This window comes from Macrobrachium rosenbergii, chromosome 40, assembly GCF_040412425.1.
Source record: "Macrobrachium rosenbergii isolate ZJJX-2024 chromosome 40, ASM4041242v1, whole genome shotgun sequence".
NCBI lineage: Eukaryota > Metazoa > Arthropoda > Malacostraca > Decapoda > Palaemonidae > Macrobrachium > Macrobrachium rosenbergii.
The window spans coordinates 6,972,796-6,995,165 of record NC_089780.1 but is presented as its reverse complement, the minus strand read 5'-3'; the positions used below and the strand labels follow the sequence as shown (position 1 = coordinate 6,995,165).

The 22,370-nt window shown below is 39.4% G+C and overlaps 2 protein-coding genes across 7 annotated transcripts in view; both read left to right on the top strand.

Moving 5' to 3' along the window:
* The window catches only part of LOC136826079 (WD repeat-containing protein 47), a 76,131-nt gene that overhangs the window by 24,923 nt on the left and 28,838 nt on the right, over positions 1-22,370 (top strand). The gene's annotated exons all lie outside the window — the stretch shown is intronic.
* LOC136826081 (EF-hand calcium-binding domain-containing protein 5-like) lies at positions 19,183-20,128 on the top strand. Its single transcript, XM_067083043.1, has one exon. It carries the CDS (start codon positions 19,321-19,323, stop codon positions 20,119-20,121), a length of 801 nt encoding a protein of 266 aa, XP_066939144.1. The 5' UTR covers positions 19,183-19,320; the 3' UTR covers positions 20,122-20,128.

The following is a 22,370-nucleotide window of genomic DNA, read 5'->3' as shown; positions in this document are numbered from 1 at the left end:
TTAGTCAGGCGTAACACTTGTCACTCAGACATTGTATTTTACCTTCATCAAATTTTCTCTCTCTCTCTCTCTCTCTCTCTCTCTCTCTCTCTCTCTCTCTCTCTCTCTCTCTCTCTAACTCATATTTCTAGTAATTATTTCATTGCAGTATGTCTTGAAGTACAGTATTGTAAAGTCTCTCTCTCTCTCTCTCTCTCTCTCTCTCTCTCATTACATTCTTCTATTTTACTCTCTTGTAGGCAAAAGCCCTAAGGGGAACGTTCACTAAGTCCTTGACTCACTAACAGAAAACCGTTTCCTCGAATTGTTTTGGTCTGTCGTGGCGTCGGGTGCGTTCATATCGACAATGGTCGTCTTCTATTGACGTCAGTCTGTCATGCAGGCATTAAGTCAGTGTTTGTTGCTATTTTAAAAAAACTGGAGAACCAGTTTTATCCGTCTTTTATCAAGTAAAAGTGTTGTTGAATCTTTCTGTTGTGGTTAGAGAATTTTTATGAGGGGGGGAGGTGATAATTTAAGCAGAAATTGGCTGGTAATACATTCGTATGAGTCGCCATTTTGGAATTTCATTGTGGTTTTCCTTCTATTTTTTTTTTTTTATATTTCCTTTTTACTCTGATGTCTTGCGCTTCCGTGAATTCACTCTCTCTCTTTTGTGTCGTTTTAAAAATCCCTTGTTTTAGTTTTCTGGAAAATAAAACTATTGTGCTGGTTTTGTCTCTGTCCGTCCGCACTTTTTCTGTCCGCCCTCAGATCTTAAAAACCACTGAGGCTAGAGGGCTGCAATTTGGTATGTTGATTATCCACCCTCCAATATTCAAACATACCAAATTACAGCCCTCTAGCATCAGTAGTTTTTATTTTATTAAAGGTTATTACAGTTAGCCATAATCGTGCGTCTGGCAACAATATAGGATAAGCTGCCACCGGGACGTGGTTAAAGTTTCGTGGACCACGGGTCATACAGCATTATACCGAGACCACCGAAAGATAGATCTATGTCGGTGGCCTTGATTATACGCTGTAGCGTCCGTACAGAAAACTCGATTGCGCCGAGGAAACTTCGGCGCATTTTTCACTTGTTTATTGTTTATAGAAAACGAAAATCTTCGCGTAAGATGAACTGAGGACACGCCGACTTTGGGCACCGTCTTATAAGGGTTCCATACCCTTCTAGATGCCTCGTAACACCTTGACCTTTTCCTCTGAAACTCCAGTTTGGAGACGAAAGTGCTGTCAGTCAACGGGAGTGCTGACGAATCGGAGAAGACCCCCTGGTCTGTGACACTTTCACTCACAGGCGCTCTGACTCACTGTGAGTCATTGCCGATTTGCTGTGACCATCTGTGGATTATAGGATAGTCTTGAGGTCTCTCTCTCTCTCTCTCTCTCTCTCTCTCTCTCTCTCTCTCTCTCTCTCTCTCTTTTAGATTAGCTTAAGGGACCAAAGTGTTATTTACCATCTTTTAAGTACAGCAAGGTCTCTCTCTCTCTCTCTCTCTCTCTCTCTCTCTCTCTCTCTCTCTCTCTCTCTCTCTCTCTCTCTTTAATCTAGTGTAAGGGACCAAAGTTTTATTTTCCATCATTTACTAAAGCAAGATTCTCTCTCTCTCTCTCTCTCTCTCTCTCTCTCTCTCTCTCTCTCTCTCTCTCTCTCTCTCTCTCTCTCTCTCTCTCTCTCTTTAAGCTAGTTTAAGGGACTAAAGTTTTATTTTCCATCATTTACTAAAGCAAGATCTCTCTCTCTCTCTCTCTCTAAGGGAAAAATCGAGTCTAAGCAAAAAGTTACAATTATTGTAGTCAAAGGAAGGAAATTGTTTTGAAGGACCTCCATTTTTTATAAAACAGGAAACGCCTGTTTTATGTTTTATATAAACCAGGTGCGTATTTCTGTCTCTGGAGAGAGAGAGAGAGAGAGAGAGAGAGAGAGAGAGAGAGAGAGAGAGAGAGAGAGAGAGAGAGAGAGAGAGAGAGAGGATATTAAAACACTTTTGAGTTCCAAGAACTTTTCTGCAAGTTTAGTTAAAACTAGAGAGATTCTTCTCTCTCTCTCTCTCTCTCTCTCTCTCTCTCTCTCTCTCTCTCTCTCTCTCTCTCGTAGGTCAAGGCTAAAAGAGTTACGGCCCAAGAGAGAGAGAGAGAGAGAGAGAGATATATATCAAAACATTTTCAGTTCCAACAAGTTTGTCCACATAGTCTGTTAATACTCAGAAAGAGAGAGAGAGAGAGAGAGAGAGAGAGAGAGAGAGAGAGAGAGAGAGAGAAGGAAGGTCGCCATCGCAGTATCGGATGTTTTCAAATGGAATGCGGATGCTAGCCAACCTCCCCAACCCCAAATTCCCCCTTTTTTTTTTTTTTTTTTTTATCTGCTGACACTCTTACCTGTAGTTCTCTTAATTGCCCAGGTGAGGTCTCTTCCGGCATCCCCCCCCCCGTCTTTCGGGCGCTAATTAGTCTTGGCTTTTTTGGCGCCTTTTTCCTTACCTTTATTATTATTATTATTATTATTATTATTATTATTATTATTATTATTATTATTATTATTATTATTATTGTTTTCTTATTATTGTTGGGGGTTTTGGTATCCAATTATTTTTGTTATTATTATTATTATTATTATTATTATTATTATTATTATTATTATTAGAGGGAGGAAAGTATTTTTCCTAAGTACAGGTATCCATGAGAGAGAGAGAGAGAGAGAGAGAGAGAGAGAGAGAGAGAGAGAGAGAGAGAGAGAGAGACAGACATAACTAGTAATACCTACAGTCACAGAATTATTTAACGAAAGTTCCCAGAATAGCTCTCTCTCACTCTCTCTTCTCAAGTACTTGGGTACACACACACTCTCTCTCTCTCTCTCTCTCTCTCTCTCTCTCTCTCTCTCTCTCTCTCTCTCTCTCTCTCTGCAAGTACTTGGGTGAACCCACGTAGGACAGTCGCTTTTTTGGCCGCCTCCTGCAATATTCATCATTTGTCGCTGCAGTAACAGCATTTGTGGACCGGTCGCCAAACGGTCGCTTTTTGGCGACTTACAACATAGATTTTGCGTGTGAGGCAGTGTTGTTTCTCTGTAGTTGTTTCTAGGTTGTTTTTCCAGTACTTGTTGTATGTGAGGCAGGGAGAGAGGCAGCTGTTTTGCCATGTTTATGGAAAGATAGTGCTTGAGTTGGGTGCCTGAAGTGTAGTTGTTTCTCTGTTGTTGTTTCTATGTTGTTTTTCCAGTACTCGGAGTGCGCTAGGGAGGGAAAGAGGTAGTTGTTTTGCCATGATTATTGGAAGATAGTGTTTGAGTTGGGTGCCTGAAATGTCGTTGTTTCTCTGCTGTTGCTCCTATGTTGTTTCTCCAGTATTCGAAGTAGGTAAGGAAAACGTGAGTTGTTTTGCCATGTATATAAAGAGATAGCGTTTGAGTTAGGTGCTTGAAATGTCGTTTCTCTGTTGTTGTTCCTGTGTTGTTTTTCCAGTACCTCAAGTAAGTAAGGGAAGGAGAGATGGTTGTTTTGCCATGATTATGAAAAGAAGTTGTTTGAGTTAGGCGCCTGAAATGTCGTTGTTTCTCTGGCGTTGTTCCTGTGTTGTTTTTCCATTACTCGAAGTAGGTGAGAGAGGGAAAGAGGGAGTTGTTTTTCCTTGTATATAGAGATAGTGTTTGAGATAGGTGCCTGACATGTTGTTTCTCTGTTGTTGTTCGTATGTTGTTTCTCCAGTACTCGGAGTAGGTAAGGGAAGAGTGAGTTGTTTTGCCATGTATATGAAGAGATAATGTTTGAGTTAGGTGCCTGAAACGTCGTTGTTTCTTTGCTGTTCTTTCTGGGTTGTTTCTCAGTACTCGGAGTAAGCTAGGGAAGGAAAGAGTCAGTTGTTTTGCCATGTTAATGAAAAGGATGAACAACATAAAGGACCTGTGTTAACAGTGCTCCATCAAGGTAATTATTTTCAAGGCCGTCATCGAAGGAATTATCCCAACAGTGGGGACATTCTCTCTCTCTCTCTCTCTCTCTCTCTCTCTCTCTCTCTCTCTCTCTCTCTCTCTCTCTCTCTCTCTCTCTCTCACACAGTCCGTAACCCCATGATAGTAAATGTCACACCCCGAAAAGTTCCTGTGACATATCGGAAAGTTCGTCTCTCTCTCTCTCTCTCTCTCTCTCTCTCTCTCATTAATTTCTATTGTTATTCGTTGGACGTTAGACACGATGATATCTTCGCTAGGTATGGTCAGCGGAGAATCTCTGATTGCACGATAATCACCGTAACTGTGAGTCATACAATAGTTTCTCTCTCTCTCTCTCTCTCTCTCTCTCTCTCTCTGGAAAGATTCCATCCCAGGGGATAATTGTGTGGTTGCCACCCCACTGTAGGCTCTGTTATGGTAAGGCTAAAAATATGATTTTATAAATAGAGAGAGAGAGAGAGAGAGAGAGAGAGAGAGATTGAGCAGACTGATAGAAGTTTTAAAAAATTTATTTAAAAATTTAAAAGACTGTTATAGTAAGTTTTAAAAAATTTATTTAAAAAATTTAAAAAAATGTATTTAAAAAATTGAGAGAGAGAGAGAGAGAGAGAGAGAGAGAGAGAGAGAGAGAGAGAGAGAGAACTTTCTGAGACATCATAGTAACTTTTTGAGGTGACATTTAATGTCATGGGGTTACGGACTGTGTAGAGAGAGAGAGAGAGAGAGAGAGAGAGAGAGAGAGGAGGCAGGAGGGCGCGCTTGCGCGCCTGATTGCCTTCAGTGAGCTTTATAAGGAAGCGTATCTAGTGCAGGTTCCATCAGCGCCTGCGGTGACGTAGTTAAGAGTTTGGTCATTTTATTTTTGCGTCATCACAAAAAGTGATTCATCTTTTTATGAATATTAATATTTACATAAATACTTTGTACTGACGTCGATGCTTTGTAAGACATTGAATATAACTAATCCCTTTATTTACCACAGAGTTATGGCATGAAATTATGAATATTAATATTTACGTCGATGTTTTGTAACACATTGAATGTAACTGATTATATCATATTTCCTTATTCCCGACTACTAGCTGTGTATATTATTATTATTATTATTATTATTATTATTATTATTATTATTATTATTATTATTATTATTATTATTATTATTATTATTATTATTATTATTATTATTATTCAGAGGATGAACCCTATTCATATGGAACATGCCCACGACAGGGGCCATTGACTTCGAAATTCAAGCTTCCAAAGATTATTATGGTGTTCATTCGAAAGAAGTAACAGAAGGTAATTGGAAATACAGAAAGAGGGAATGAGTTATTAAAAAAAAAAGGTTAAACAAATAAATAGATAAATAAATAAAAATGTAAGTGAAACATTAAAATACAAATAGGGTAGCAACGCATTGCATCTTCGCTTGAACTTCTGAAGTTCCAATTCACGAAATCCTCTGGGAGACTGTTTCACAGTTCCAACGGTGTGAGGAATAAAAGATCTTCTGGAACTTTGGAGAAGTTCGACACCGAGGCGCATTTACTGCCTTTGCTTGATGTCCTTGCATGTCCCAAAAACATCCCTCGATGCAAATTGGGTCGCCGTTCTAAATAAGTCCTCAGTGGCGCCGTCACTCGGAGCGAGCGAAGACGCAGTCGCTTGTTTCATTCATAAAGAAATTGGGGTTATGGGCCCAGCTTAGGTTCAACTCTTTGTTATTGTTTCTATTCGTAAATGGTTACCTCCGGTGATGTTTTGATTGGGTCAGGTCTCTTGGGAGTGGTTGCGTTTGATTGGTAAAATGCTTCGGATGCGTTCACATTTTTTTTTTATGTTTCTTAGAAGTGAATTGTGCTAATATTGTTTTTATTTCTTTAGTGCATTACTACCCTAAAGCAGTTCACCTTGTATGTCTTAATTTACTTACATTTTTATTTATTTTTATATTAATATTTTAATTTATTTTCACTTTTCTAATACCTGATTTTTTCTTTCTGCATTTCCCAGTAATTTCTGTTTCTTCTTTCGACTGAACACTGCAATGTTCTTTGGAAGCTTGAATTTCTACTGAATAATAATAATAATAATAATAATAATAATAATAATAAAATTTTATTTCCATGTTTAATTTCCTTTTAAAATGGACTCTTCCTGTTGGTCCTTACCAGTCAGAATTCACTATATTTAGACTCTCTCTCTCTCTCTCTCTCTCTCTCTCTCTCTCTCTCTCTCTCTCTCTCTCTCTCTCTCTCTCTCTCTCTTGATCGACAGAGAACTCACAGAATTACAGGAATCACTTCGAAAATCGAGCCAAAATCTGACATCTTAACAGCTCTCGGTACAAGACCAATTTCGGGAGAATATCAGAAACTCGTTCAGTAAAAAAACCAGATCTCATTAAGATTGCAAGGATGCGAAGAAATGAATGACTGGACAGTCTATTTGGGGGTTTTATCTCCATTCCGGGCGTAGGATTAATGCAGGACGAGGCTGGTTAATGAGAGAGAGAGAGAGAGAGAGAGAGAGAGAGAGAGAGAGAGAGAGAGAGAGAGAGAGAGAGAGAGAGAGAGAGAAAGATTAATCAGCAATCTTTTTCTGTCTCCTGCGAGTTGCAACATAATCTTGGAAAAATGGGACATGTAGATGAATATGAGAGAGAGAGAGAGAGAGAGAGAGAGAGAGAGAGAGAGAGAGAGAGAGAGAGGGAGAAAGATTAATAGCATCTTGTCTCCAAGAGTTGCAAAAAATGGGACATGAGATGAGAGAGAGAGAGAGAGAGAGAGAGAGAGAGAGAGAGAGAGAGAGAGAGCTATGAGGCGCCCTGCCAAATTAGTGATGGTCCTTTACCTTATAAGTAAAGGCTGTAGGTGTAATTGATTGAAATATGTGGCCAATAAAAAGGGCAGTTTTGACTTAATATGAATATGAGAGAGAGAGAGAGAGAGAGAGAGAGAGAGAGAGATTCTGATCATAATTACAATACTCTAAATACAGTCTTGAAAATCTCTCTTTTCAGTTTTCTGTAAAAGAAAACTATTGTGTCGGATTTGTCTGTCCGTCCGCACTTTATTCTGTCCGCACTTTTTCTGTCCGCCCTCAGATCTTGAAAACTACTGAGGCTAGAGGGCTGCAAATTGGTATGTCGATCATCCACCTTCCAATCATCAAACATACAAATTGCAGCCCTCTGGCCTCAGTTATTTTGATTTTATTTAAGGTTAAAGTTAGCCATAATCGTGCTTCTGGCAAGGATAGGCCACCACCGGGTAGTGGTTAAAAATTAATGGGCCGCGGCTCATACAGCATTATACCGAGACCCCCTAAAGATAGATCTATTTTCGGTGGCTTTGATTATACGTTGCACAGAAAACTCGATTGTGCTGAATATTATTATGACAGGAATCCACAATAATCCCTGTTTTAAATCCATGAAAATCTCTTTTGATTTTCATTAATATAAATTCAGAACATAATTGTTCTCTACATAATCACGAGGCTGCTTTGTGTTGGGTCTCGTGGAATCTTGATGAACGGACCTATTCATTCCGTGTGAGCAGAGGGGGCCGTGCCGAAAGGACCTCCCTAAATATGGCTTTGGGAGATCCTAAACTTCTAATGGGGAACAAAATGGGATTGCCGATTAATTCTCTCTCTCTCTCTCTCTCTCTCTCTCTCTCTCTCTCTCTCTCTCTCTCTCTCTCTCTCTCTCTCTCTCTTTATGATGTACGTGTCCCTCTTTGTAAAGATTATGTTGTAACTCTTAGGAATGGACAGAGTGTCGATTTTAATAATCTCTCTCTCTCTCTCTCTCTCTCTCTCTCTCTCTCTCTCTCTCTCTCTCTCTCTCTCTCACACACACACACACGAAATTCCAGAACTCGAATAACGTCACTTATCCCATAAAACGAAAAAATAAAACTATCATAAATAAAAACCCACTTTTAACCCAAATTCAGACTAAACCATTTAAGAAGTAAAGTGCCCCCCCAAAAAAACACATTTTTGGATTTTTTTTTTTTGACAAAAAAAGCCTTTTTTGGAAAATAAAAATCTTATAAGTATGCACCTCTACCTCACCCACCACTTAAAAAATAAAAAAAAAAACGTGACGGACAAATAACAGTGGTAAACAAGACAGGAATGAATTATACCCAGTGGGCATGTGCCTAATACCCAGCGGGCATGTGTGCCTACATCCCTCCTGTCGAAGGGGGCACTGAAGACAAAAAAAAAAAAAGACAAAAAATTAAGACAAAAAATAATCTGGACGCATCTCGAGCCTGGGCGTGTTGACAGTAAATCGACCCTCCTCCCCCAACCTCCGTCCATTCTTGCGTCGATACAAGGGCATGTCGATGTAATTGCAGGGCGCAGGGCGTACTACTACTGCGTCTTACTTGTCGACTTGCTCGACCTTTGTCTTTTCGCAGTGACGTTGTATTCGACGCTTTCCGGAATTAATATTATTAAATTATTATTATGGAACAAGCCCACCGCAGCGGCTATTGACTTGAAAGTCAAGCTTCCAAAGAATGTTATGGGGTACATTAGAAATAAGTACTGTTATTATTATTATTATTATTATTATCATTATTATTATTATTATTATTATTATTATTATTATTATTATTATTATTATTATTATTATTATTATTATTCAGAAGATGGATAACTCTATTCATATAGAACAAGCCTACCAAAGGGGCCTCTGACTTGAAATTCAAACTTCCAAAGAATATTATGGGGTACATTAGAAATAAGTATTATTATTATTATTATTATTATTATTGTTATATTATTATTATTATTATTATTATTATTATTATTCAGAAGATGAAGAACCTTATTCATATGGAACAAGCCCACCAAAGGGGCCACTGACTTGAAATTCAAACTTCCAAAGAATATTATGGTGTATACATTAGTAATAAGTACTGCTATTATTATTATTATTATTATTATTATTATTATTATTATTATTATTATTATTATTATTATTATTATTATTATTATTATTATTATTCAGAAGATAAAGAACCCTATTCATATGGAACAAACCTATACAGAGGCCACTGACTTGAAATTCAACCTTCCAAAGAATATCAAGGTGTTCATTTGAAAGAAATAACAGAAGGTCAAGGAATATACAGAAAAAGTTCACTTATTAAAAGAATGAAATAATAAATAGATAAAAATATATTAAAATGCAACGAGAACAGGATTAGGGTAGTAATGCTTCATAATAATAATAATAATAATAATAATAATAATAATAATAATAATAATAATAATAATAATAACAATCTCGAAGTCTTGACTTTCTAAGAGTCTTTGCGTGCTGTTCAGTATTGCCTTAAATAGTCTTTTCCTTAATGCTTGGCGTCCGTCCTATTACGTCATCGTTGCTTGGGTGGATGTGGGCTGTGCAAGTTGCAATTGCTTGCTTGTTTTGAGATGCGTTTGCTCGTGTCGGCTGTCGTGGCGGTAACCTCCTCCGTGGAAACGAGGTCGATGTATCTGCCGGTTTGTTCTTTGATTTTGTTTCTGTTCGTTAGTCTGCAAAGAAATGTTTGAAAGGAGGATGTGTTAAGAAAGGATTTCTGGTTTCCCTTTTTCTCTAAAGTCTGTGAAGGATTTTTGTGATGTAATCAGGATGTATTATATATATATATATATATATATATATATATATATATATATATATATATATATATATATATATATATATATATATATATATATATATATATATATATATATATTATATACATATGTATATATAATATATATATATATGTATATATTTATATATACATATATATAATTATATGTATACATATACAGTGGATGAATGAATGGCGTCATACGTATTTAATCATTTTTCAAAATCCTTGGTTCAGTTTGAGTTAAAATATTTGGAAATTCTTTAACCCAATTCCCTATTTAGGTCAACGAGAGTGGCCCATTTGATTTTTAGGGAGGGCCCCCACCTGGCCCTCCTCTTCCGGTTCGAGAATCGAACACAAGTCATTCAGTTTGAGAGAGAGAGAGAGAGAGAGAGAGAGACTTTGTTGCTATAGCAGTTTGGTCTGACTAAGCTAAAGTATATCAGTACGAACAATTGAGAAATTAACGAGAACACCTGGGTGTGTCAGATTACAAGTATCAATACGCGTACTACAAACACGTACAAGTACTGTACAAAGATGGAAGTACTATTAAGAGTAAGTAACGACCTGCCCTGACCTTGAATGGTTACAGGAGGCGTGAGCCTTCATGGACGAATTAAGATTACATTGACGATATGTAATTCATGAGGGTGGTATGGGTGAATTATTATTATTATTGTTATATTTATTACTATTATTATTATTATTATTATTATTATTATTATTATTGTTATTATTATTATTATTATTATTACTACCACAGAATCGTGTGTGTTTTGAGGGGGGGAATCTGATTAGTATATAAATTGTATATATGGGAGTGGAAAAATTCCTTTGTACGTAAAAAGATTTGGAACTGAGTGTCGTATAAAAAAAAAAAAACTGAACACTGACTTGCGTAAATCTGAGCCATAATAAAGAATAGATATATAATATATTACTTTCCGGAGGACATTACGTTCGCAAAATCAATGACGTACAGTTAATACTCTTAAATATAAAAATCGACGGATGAAAATCAGTATTTAAAGAACTAATTCTTACCCATTATCACACCCACCTGGAGGAAATCAGGGAGAAAATAGAGAAGAGGAAGGGTGAGGAATGATGATGGAGGAGGAGGAGGAGGAGGAGGGAGAGAGAGGGGGAGGGAGGGAGAAGGAGAGGATACCAAACATCTTCCCAATTTTGGCCACATGACTCACACAGCCGCCCAAGGGGGGGCGTCGCTCCGCGGACTACGCCCTGTGCTGACCTCCTATTCTTCTTCTTCTTCTTCTTCTTCTTCTTCTTCTTCCCATCTCCGCACGCCCTTCCGCCGTCCGTCCGTCCGTCCGTCCGTCCGCCTGTGTGCGCGCGCGGGCGCCTGATTCAGAGCCGCCCATGGCCGCCCGCCCACCGCCGCAACGCGAAGCTTTAACCAGGCCCTTTGATCATCTTTTTAACTTTTTAAGGCGAGGGTTGAAACGGCGGTGGGCGAATTTGTCGGACCCTATTTGTCGGACCTCTCTCTCTCTCTCTCTCTCTCTCTCTCTCTCTCTCTCTCTCTCTCTCTCTCTCTCCAAATGGAATTAAGATATTATTATAAGAACAGTCAACATTGGTCCATTGTGTGCCATGTTTCAGTAAAGGTTTTACGCTATTCTGTCGAGAGAGAGAGAGAGAGAGAGAGAGAGAGAGAGAGAGAGAGAGAGAGAGAGAGAGAGAGAGAGAGAGAGAGAAAGTCATATCCAAATCCCTAGCGCCCCCAAAAAATCAATTAAAAAAAATTGAAAATTATGAAGGCAGAAAAATAATACTCATCACTCATATAATCACATGAGCTGACCTTACTCATGAAGGGAGGGAGGAGGGGCATTGGGTTCGTGACCTGACCCCCGGGAAAGGTCAGGAGCGATTGACCATCTTGAGAGTTAAGTCAAGTTTCCATTTGTGGTCTGGGCGAATTGACCAACCAAACTATATACGTACGCTGTGAGATTTCCTGAGCTTAATCAAAAGGAAAATAAGGTGTAGGCCTTGGGTTTTGTCTTAGAATGAAGAGAGAGAGAGAGAGAGAGAGAGAGAGAGAGAGAGAGAGAGAGAGAGAGAGAGAGAGAATCACAACAGTTCTGGCAGTAAAATATATTGTGGGAGGTTAGCAATATATCATTTTAATTTTCGGTTTCGTCTTGAAGCTGAGAGAGAGAGAGAGAGAGAGAGAGAGAGTGTGTGTCAGTCTCAATCACAGTAATTCTGGCGACAAAATATATTGTTTGGAGGTTAGCATATATCATTTTAATTTTCCGTTTCATCTTGAAGCTGAGAGAGAGAGAGAGAGAGAGAGAGAGAGAGAGAGAGAGAGAGAGAGAGAGAGAGTGAGTTTAAAAAAGGAAATTGTTAAAAATACAAGATTGAATTGACAAGTGGAACATTCCCAAATATATTTTTTATATATATTTACAGTAAAATATATTAAAATAAATTTGCCAAAAAATCGAGTGTAAGACATATAAATTACTTTGTATTACACAAAGCCTTTACGACTATGTAATTACATAGGTGAATGTTATTTATAATTGAGCTCTTTCCAACTAAAATATAATATATTTAAAAAGTTTTGCAATTCTCTCGCAAGAACTCACGTAACGACTTATTCTGTTCGATTGATCACCGTAAAATTAGTTTTCATAATACGACACTAATAATTACTGTCATTATCAAAGCTGAATTGTTGTAATTTCTGGCCTTGTGCCAAAAATTGGTGACAGATTCCGAAGTCTGACTAATGGGTTTGAATGTAGGCAAAATCAAAACACTTCTGCAAGTCCTTGTAGAGATATATTTGCCACAAATGAACTTGTAGAAGTATACCACAACATTTGATTGGAAGGCTACAGTAGGTGTATATATTAACGAGTAAAAGATGCGCCGAAGAGTTCTGCGTAATCGAGTTTTCTGTACAGCAGCTACAGCGTATAATCAAGGCCACCGAATGTAGATCTATCTTTCGGTGGTCTCGGTATAATGCTGTATGAGCCGCATCCCGTGAAACTTTAACCACGGCACGGTGGTGGCATGGCCTATATCGTTGCCAGATGCACGATTATGGCTAAATTTAACCTTAAATAAAATACAAACTGCTGAGGATAGATGGCTGTAATTTGGTATGTTTTATGATTGGAAAGTTGATTATCAACATACCAATTCGCAGCCCTCTGGCCTCAGTAGTTTGTAAGATCTGAGGGCGGACAGAAAAAATGCGAACAGATAGACAAAGCCGGCACAGTAGCTTTCTTTCCAGAAAACGAAAACGCATTGAGGTCACAATCAAACGCCCCTCCTTTTTAGATAACTGTCTTCCTTTGCATCTGCAAAGTGCAGCTTTTGTGTCCCGACCAAATCTTGCATGCCACGGTTTTGTTTACTCACAAGAATCGGGTCTGACACCAGTGACTCACTGCGCTGGGAATCCAGAACACTGTGGGAACCTGATTTTAAAACTGATCTTTTCCTTCTCCTGTGCTTGGTCGACTGTTTTTGCTCTCTTGTTTGGGATTGAAGTTTCGTGTTTTCTCTGATTTTTTTTAGGGGGGGGGGGAAACATTTATTAATTTTGCGGGTTATCAGTATATTTTCATTTTAGGGTTGCAGTTTCATAGTTTCGTATTTTTTGAGTTAGGAGATGCTTTGATTTTATGGGGTTTTGTGGACTTCTGAACTCGATTATTTTTCTGCGAGATTATCAGTTTTATCATTATCAACTCAATGATTATTGTCATTATTCATCCGATGTTCCCTTGTGTTTCTAACATTGGTGAAATGTTTGTAACATGCAAACATTCACTGTAATGTTATCATTATACCCTTAACCATAATTAGGATAAATAGCTGAATTGTAATGTTTACTTTCTGTTGTAAATTGTGAAGCCATAACTCGGCTATAACGCTATAACTCAGCTAGGAGGAAGGTTAAAATAACTCTCACTCTCTCTCTCTCTCTCTCTCTCTCTCTCTCTCTCTCTCTCTCTCTCTCTCTCTCTCTCTCTCTCTTGGAGAACCTCTCCGCGCGGCTACCAAATAATTGTTTGCCATCAAGGACGTCTGCTGTGAAAAGGATTTGACATGATAACGTGTTAACCGAGATGTGGCCCTTGACGGCGAGAGCTACAGAGGTACTCTCTCTCTCTCTCTCTCTCTCTCTCTCTCTCTCTCTCTCTCTCTCTCAAAACAACACCCTTATTTCGGGGCTTGTCATTTCGTTTCATATTGGTAATCACTATTGAACTTTATAACTCCTTAGGAACTGGCGCGATAATGAGAGAGAGAGAGAGAGAGGGGCGGGGCCTAATTGGGCACGACTCACCCGGTGACGTCACACACGGTCACACAGAGACCTTCAGAGAGTTGGTTGTGTGTCGGGCGCCGTGTGATGATAAAGTCTCCTCCCTCCTCAGTCAGTTCAGCTGAGCGAGTTGTACCAGTAGGAAGGAATACCCGTGTCTGTGAGGTCGCCCAAGGTGTGTGGTGGGAACCCAATCTGTTTTGTTCGGGAAGCTTTTCGACCTTCTTTCTCGACTCTCGAGTGTTTAACCAAGTGTTATTTATGTTCTTTGAGTTGTTTCAAGACACTGGAAGAGATTCTGACCTGAATCTTGTGTGTATAGAGTTTGGAAAACTTGAATATACAGCATACCGTGTTGGGAAGAGCGACCCATTTGCATTTGCAATACGCAATTTGAACCAGAAGGTTTTGTGTCGAGTGAGATCATATGTTTTGAGAGGAAATATATAACCCCTATTTACGCCACTTTCTCTGCTTCTTCCTCTTTACCTTCGAGAAAAGAAGAAGAAGGAGGAGTTGGGATATTATTCGGTGTAACGAGGAGAGGCGAAAATATCCTCGTACCTCGTTCAAGTATGATCGATTTGTATGCGAACTGTAATTGTGACTTACTGTTTTACCCTTGTCGGCTATCGTAAGAGCTTTATGATTCTTCCGTAAGCGTATATCCACACGTGCGAGACTTAGTCGAATGTATATGAAAGGCTTGTTTGCTGTTCTCTCTCGATTTCTAAAAAATATATTGGCAGTAATTATTTAGAAAGTTTCCCAGAGGTTGTCTCGAGTTTGTGTGGATTGTCAGGTAAAATTCAGTTATATATATATACAGGGTTTTTGTGTGTTTTTAAGTGTTTATACGAACAAATAACATATATTTCATCTTATATATTTTGGTTATGAATTGAGAACAGACCATATGCATTTTTGTTGAAATTAAACTGTAGAGCTACATAAATTAGTTAGTTCATATTTTAATGTAGTGTATTGATGCTGACCTCTTTTCAATAAGATATTTATTCATTGTTTCTTGTTTTTGACTTAGCAGTTTCCCTTTGAAGTAGGATTCATCTCTCTCTCTCTCTCTCTCTCTCTCTCTCTCTCTCTCTCTCTCTCTCTCTCTCTCTCTCTCTCTCAAAGAGGTGTAACTGAACCTGCAGTCAAACATATTGGAACTGAAAAGTTTCTCTCTCTCTCTCTCTCTCTCTCTCTCTCTCTCTCTCTCTCTCTCTCTCTCTCTCTCTCTCTCTCTCTCTCTCTCTCTCTCAATTACTGGTCGCGTGATTTCCAAGCAAAAAATCGAAGTGGGGGAAAAAGTCATCATTATTCCGACCAAATCGTTGAAAATTACCCGTGACGATGTTTATAACTCTTCCTTTTGGGCGGGGTTGTGGGCCAAAGAGTGTGATGATTTGGTGCAAACAATGTTGTTTGTTCTTTGTTGTTGTTTGTTGTTTGTGTATCAGGTCAGATAGCAGAGGTAAGGTCAGTTCATTTCAGCTGAAATTGATCCTATACGATTCTGCCTGAAGTCACTTAAATATTCGCAGTTATGAATTTTAAATCCGTAATTTTTCCCATTGCATACAAAAGAGTGTGATGATTCGGTGCAAGGGATGTTGTTTGTTCTTTGTTATTGTTTGTTTTTTGTGTATCAGGTCAGATACCAGAGGTAAGGTCAGTTCATTTCAGCTGAAATTGACCCTGTACGATTCTGCCTGCAGTCACCCAGATACTTGCAGCTATGAAGTTTTAAATCCCATTGCCACATCTTCATACCACCTCTTAACCATTCCCTTCCAAAGACCTATATCTCAGCAATGTGACCCATGACCCTAGGTCACGCTTGTCTCTCTCGCTGAGGTCATTCACCTCCACTCAAACTCCCGAAGTTTATTCTTTAGGCCTTGGCTTTAAAATTGCTGGGAAGACTAACTTTCACCTTGAACATCTAAGTGTCAAGGGAGTGCTGTGTTAGCCATTTTGCATTATCCAGTGTTTGCCCTTAATGTTAAAATAGAAGAAGTTATTTTGGTCATTTTTATGGAGGGAAGGTTGGATGTCATAGCCTGGTATGTATGCTTTTGGCCTATGAAGTTAGATTCAGGCAGTATTTGATGTTAAGTGATGTTTACCAATGCTGAGCTTTTCCCCTCAGTGTTCCAACCCATCAGGTCTAGTATATTACACAAAAAATCCAGAACCCACTCACAGAGTAGTCAAATTGGTCCACCTACTGAGCTAAAAGAGAGTTAACAGTATTTGAGAGATGTCCACGATCAAGCTGTAAGGACCCACTCAGTTTAACCAAGATATTCATTTCATGGAACCTACATTACTTAGTGGGGCTAACATCACTTTCTGTGAACATTGTCATGACATAGCATATCTTAAGGCTTGGATACGGACCGTCTTGTTAAATGCACGGACACGAAGTGCCGGTATGCATTGCTAGGCAATAGTGAGGAGACTTGAGCCGTTGGAAATAAAGTGTTAATATTGTTGATATTTCTCTGTAGAACTTATATAAGTAGTCTTTAGAATCTAGTGGTCAGTTAACTGTTTGGGTGTCTTTAGTACAATTGCAGGTAGACATTTTCAAACACTATTTTGGTCAGTGCTCTCGATAGCTCATCTGAACCCTAGAGTTAACTGGTTTGACAGTTCTGCACGTTAAGTTTTAGGATTGCAGAACATTCGGGTTGTGGCAAGTTTCCAATTTTCTTGTATGATTTAATAATAATAATAATAATAATAATAATAATAATAATAATAATAATAGTATTGTTGTTAATACTGTTTTTCATTACGTACATAACTTTAGGTGTTATGAGCAAGTGCCAATCTCATTAATCATAAATAATTAGCCTTTATCACAAAAGAACACATGAATTACGCGAATTAAACTCATCACAAGAAACCTTACCTTAATTATATCCTCTCTCTCTCTCTCTCTCTCTCTCTCTCTCTCTCTCTCTCTCTCTCTCTCTCTCTCTCTCTCAAAGAGAGAGAGAAAGGCGCCATTGACGTAAACTCTGTAGAGGAAATGACGCAACTTCACACTTTGGCGACAATTGAAGGATATGACGTCTATTTGTACGTGTTTGTGTGTGTGTGTGTTTATGTGTATATTTGTTCCAAGGGGGTAGGGGTCTAGTTAGGGGAATTTAAAGGGAAAGGGAGATCAAAGGGTGGAGTTTTATTGCCGGAGTGGGACAGAATCGAACCAGTTGGCTTGAGAAGCAAAATATATACGGAGAATAATATTGTCCACGCGACCTTGAATTCAGCAGCTCGGAGAATTCGCTTCGTCATTCCTACCCTCATCACAATTACCATAATAATATAAAATAAATTACCAGAGCCATCAGGATCGCTAATTATTCTCTCCCTCTATGAAGTTTTTTAAATATTAACTTCCCTTCATGAAGAAGTTTTTTTAAGCAACTTCAAAACTCAGAGAGATGAGGAGGTAAGCGCGACATTTGGTCGTCCCGGTCGCTTTGTCGCACAACGCGTTCAACAGGTTAATTTGTCATCGGAAATTGGGAACGAGATTTTTTTGGTCGGTCGTGAGAGGGTGGTGTGCGTTCATGAGGTGTCTTTGAGACATGGCGGAAAACGGTCAGGGGGAATATAAGAGGAAAGTGAGCGCAAAACCGTCCATTTAAGCTTATAAATACAGAGAGCAAATGAAAATCTTATTGGTTTTAATTTTTATTCTCTAAATTTTCTTCCTCAAATGACAGCTTGCTTTGGAAGCTCATTAAAAACTCGTCTATTGGAGAGAAGGACCTTTATATATATATATATATATATATATATATATATATATATATATATATATATATATATATATATATATATATATATATATATATATAAATAAATTTTTACCCTTCGACATAATATGGAAAGTGAATGAAAATCTCATTAATTTTAATATATTATTCCCAAATTCCCCTCATCAAACGATAACTTGATTTGGAAGCCATTTTAATAATAGTAATTGGAACCTCATTAAAACCTCGTCCATTGCTGAAAAGAAAAGAACCTTTTTATATATTTTTCTTTCTCCTCGACGCTGATTGATGACTCCGTGTGACTGTAATTATAGACCCTGTATCTCTTTGTTCATGTTTTGCTGTGGGTTGATTTCCAGATGCGGGATCATATCAGATAATTACTCTTAAAATAAAATATTAGATTCTCCTGCTTTTAACCTGCCCAAAAACGTACGCCGTTTGTCCGTACCATTAAGTTAGTGGTGGTAATTCTTTTGTTTTCAACTGCTAAGTTAAAACCTTGACATATTCCACGCAGGTATGAATGCGAGTTAAGAGGTAGTCTGTATTATTATTATTATTATTATTATTATTCAGGAGATGAACCCTATTCATATGGAACAAGCCCACCAAAGGGGTCATTGACTTGAAATTCTGAAACTTCCAAAGAATATTATTATTATTATTATTATTATTATTATTATTATTATTATTATTATTATTATTATTATTATTATTGCTTAAAATGCAAGGAGAAAAGCACTAGGGCAGTAAATGCATTGCATCTTCGCTTGGACTGGAGGGAATATTCTTTTTAATAAATTTCGTTCTTTATTTGTTTGGTCAGAGAGTGGGGCAGTGTTACGAATCATTTCTGAGAAGTAGAGTTTAACATTCCTTCTCTTTCTCTCTCCCCCTCTTCCCTCCTCCTCCTGCTCCTCCTTTCTTCTTCTTCTTCTTCTTCTTCTTCTCTAGAGAGAGAGAGAGAGAGAGAGAGAGAGAGAGAAATGATAAAAAGCCCATTAGAATTCAAAATGGTTTTGTATAATAGAAGTAAAAATAGACTTAGAGAGAGAGAAGAAGAGAGAGAGAGAGAGAGAGAGAGAGAGAGAGAGAGAGAGAGAGAGAGAGAGAGAGAGAGACTGGGAAATTATAGGGCGGGGCGCTACAAGGCTCTCGTGTATTTGAAGAGTTGGTTGCTCATTCTCGAGAAGAACCCGTTCTGAATTTTTTTTTTCTTTAAACTATGATTTTGAATAAATCTTCACAATCTTCATCATTCTCAGGGTAGAGACTGAATGTATATAAGTTGAAAAGAACCTGAAATTAAGTGAATAATCCGAAGTAAACACGAGTGAGCAGCCAAAACAACAACAACATCATCACCATCAGCTGGAATTTCTCCTTTTTGTTTTACGATGATTGTGAACGCATCTTCATAATCTCCGTGATTCTCAGGGTACATACTGAATTCCGATAGTGAAAAGAATATAAATCAAGTGAATTAAGTCAAAATTAAACAAGAGTAAACATCCAAAACAACAAAAAACATCATCGTCATCAGCTTCTTGACGTCCCACCAAAATGCCCGTGACGGGAAAAGCCACATCTCCCGAACCAGAGTATAAACTGGTGAAGCACTCCCGCTTCAGGACCTCCGACGCCACCGTGGGCATGACCCACCAGCCCATGTCCTCGCAGGACATCGTGCTCGCGCGCCTCGACGCCCTCTTCAACGACATCAAGGCCAAACAGCAGGAGGACTACGTCCGGAGACATTCCTACATAGACACGTCCACCTGCAGCGAGCACAGGAAAGGCGCCCATGGGGATCGTCGAGGGAGCGTTGGGGATCGGAGGGGCAGCGTTGGAGATCGTCGAGGCAGCCTCGGGGATCGTAGGGGCAGCGTTGGCACCGTCAGTGACAGGCGTGGAAGTACGAGCAGCCTCTCAGACCGTCGGAGTAGTTTGAACGGCAGCGGCGATAGGCGCTCCAGTTTGTCGACGGAGAGGCGAGGTAGTTTGACCGGCGGAAGCACCGCTAGAACCTCCAACGGCACCGCCAGAAACGGCGACCGCCGCGGCAGCGCCTGCTTCGCAGGGGCCGACCGATTCCCGACCCCGCCGGGAATCGGCCCCAAGAGGCCGAGTATCAACGGCGGTTCCTCCAACGGGACGTCAGACCGTCGGCTGAGCGGCGGCGATCGACGTGCCAGCCTCAACGGATCCTCCGGGGAAACGGTTCCCTTCCGCCTCACGTCGAGGATCTCCCCTCGGAGGGATTCCCTCTCCCCAAGGGCCTCTCCCGCCGGGAGTTGGGTTCGCCTAGGACTTCCCCGAGGCGTGAGTTGGGGCCGCCTACTTCTTCTTCTTCTTCTACAGTAGTGATGAGGCGTCCTAGCGCCGGTGGATCAGCCAGTGCTGCTGGGACCAATACCGACGGGAGGCGGTTGTCCCGCGAAATCCCAGACGCCAAGAAGGATCCCGTGGAGGCCGTGAAGTCCGGCTACAGGAGGGATTCCTTAGACGTCGAGGCTCTCCTGGGCTCCAGGAGGCTCTCCCTCTACGACACCAGCATCCTGGAGGAGGAGGACGACGAGGGACCTCCTACCACCACTAGGATGACGCCTCCGAGGTTCACTCCGCCGCGAGCCTCCCCTCCGAGGACGTCCCCCGGGAGGATGTCGCCTTCCAGAGCCTCTCCGGCGCGGGCCACGCCTCCGAGGACCACCTTCGTGAGGCGGGGCAGCGCGTCCTATACGTCTTGCCCGCTGGATGCCATCTTCCCTTCGCTGAGTGTGGGTGACGATGACAAGGTGAGTGATGGCCCTATCAGGTGTCGAGGGTTTGAATTAAAACCTGTACAGAATATGTCTCAGGTTTGAATTAAAACCTGTGCATAATTTGTCTCGGGCTTTGATTGAAACCTGTACATAATTTGTCGCAGGTTTGAATTAAAACCTTCACAAATTTATTCTCAGGTTGGAATTAAAACCGGTATATAATTTGTCTTAGGTTTAAGTAAAACCTCAATAGAATTTTAACTAAGCGGAAAAGCCATCTTTCCCTAATTGGTTTTCCTAGCTACTGTTAAAAGGATACAGTAAAACTATGGCCAAACAAAGCTATATTAACCCTGTTAAATTAAACTCTAAATAACCTATATTGCTGGTTAAATTCCTAGACTCTCGAAACCTTTACGAAAAAATATAAAACTGTCATAGCTTTATAAACATGTCAGTCCAGATATCATATTTATAACTATACAACCAATGGACATTGGCATTTCGGCTTCAGGAGAAACCCATACCCAACATCATTCTGCCCTAAAATGAGAAACTGCAGTATCCGCAAAATTGGGCTCATGAAACACAAAATACACAAGTTACTGCAGTTTCAGCATGATTCTCCAATGCTTTCCACGAGTATTTAGTGGGTCAAATTTGCAGTATCTGCAAAATCAGTAGTAAGGCAAAGGGAAAACTGCAATATCTACCATTTTTCTCAGTTTTGTATTTTTGCAGATACTGTAGTCTTCCATTTGAGAGCAGTATTGCTCATTATAAAAGGCCAGATTATGGTAAAAAAAATAGTGTACTTTTAAAAAAAAAGCTTTAATGGCATTACCTGGGTACCTCAGCTTAATTAGACTGGAATATCCAGTTCCCTTCTCATACCACGTAATCACTGGGTGATCACAAAAGAGAAAGGTCAGTTTCTGTTATGCTTTGTGGTCAAAGTATGACCATTTTCCAGCTGAATAGATCAGTAATGGGATGGGCAGTACGCATGCGTATACGAATATGCACGTCCTTTAGTAGAAGTCATTGTCATAGATGTCATTGTTTCATTATTTTTTGTGAAATGGAATTTTGCACAGAAGTGAAAGCATATTTTCAAGCACTGGCGAGTTTAGACGGAGGTTTAATACGAAAAGAAACGGCTTGATTTTTTTATACTGTCTAAAAGCAACCAATCTCTTCATAGATAACATTGTTGTGGTATTCTTTGTGAAACGGAATTTTGCACAGAAGTGAAAGCATATTTTCAAGCGCTGGCGAGTTTAGACGGAGGTTTAATGCAAGAAGAAACCGCTAGATTTTTTTTATATATATTCTTTAAAACAACCAATCTCTCTAATCTCGGGTGTTTGAGGTTTGCTTTTGTTCCATTGTTTTGGTGACCCCGAGGAAGGGGAGGGTCGTGCCCGAAATCCGTTTTATAGGTCAGAAAGGCCGAGCAACTTTTTATTCCTGGGCATAATTCATTTGCTTTCATCTTGTAAAGTGGGGCAATAGATTGTCTCGAAAGATTTTACCGTTGTCCATCATGAATATTGATTTCAAAGATTTTAGTAGGTATTATTATTATTATTATTATTATTATTATTATTATTATTATTATTATTATTATTATCAGTTCCGGATGAGCATTAACTTAAATGAAACAAGTAAAAAATGCGCCGAAGTTTCTTCGGCGCAGTTGAGTTTTCTGTATAGCCGCTACAGCGTATAATCGAGGCCACCGAAAATAGATCTATCTTTCGGTGGTCTCGGTATAATGCTGTATGAGCCGCGGCCCATGAAAATTTAACCACTGCCCGGTGTTGGCCTATCCTTCATCGTTGCCAGAAG

Excerpts from the sequence above, each read along its gene's own strand:
- LOC136826081 (XM_067083043.1), top strand. The coding sequence starts at position 19,321 with ATGCCCGTGACGGGAAAAGCCACATCTCCCGAACCAGAGTATAAACTG.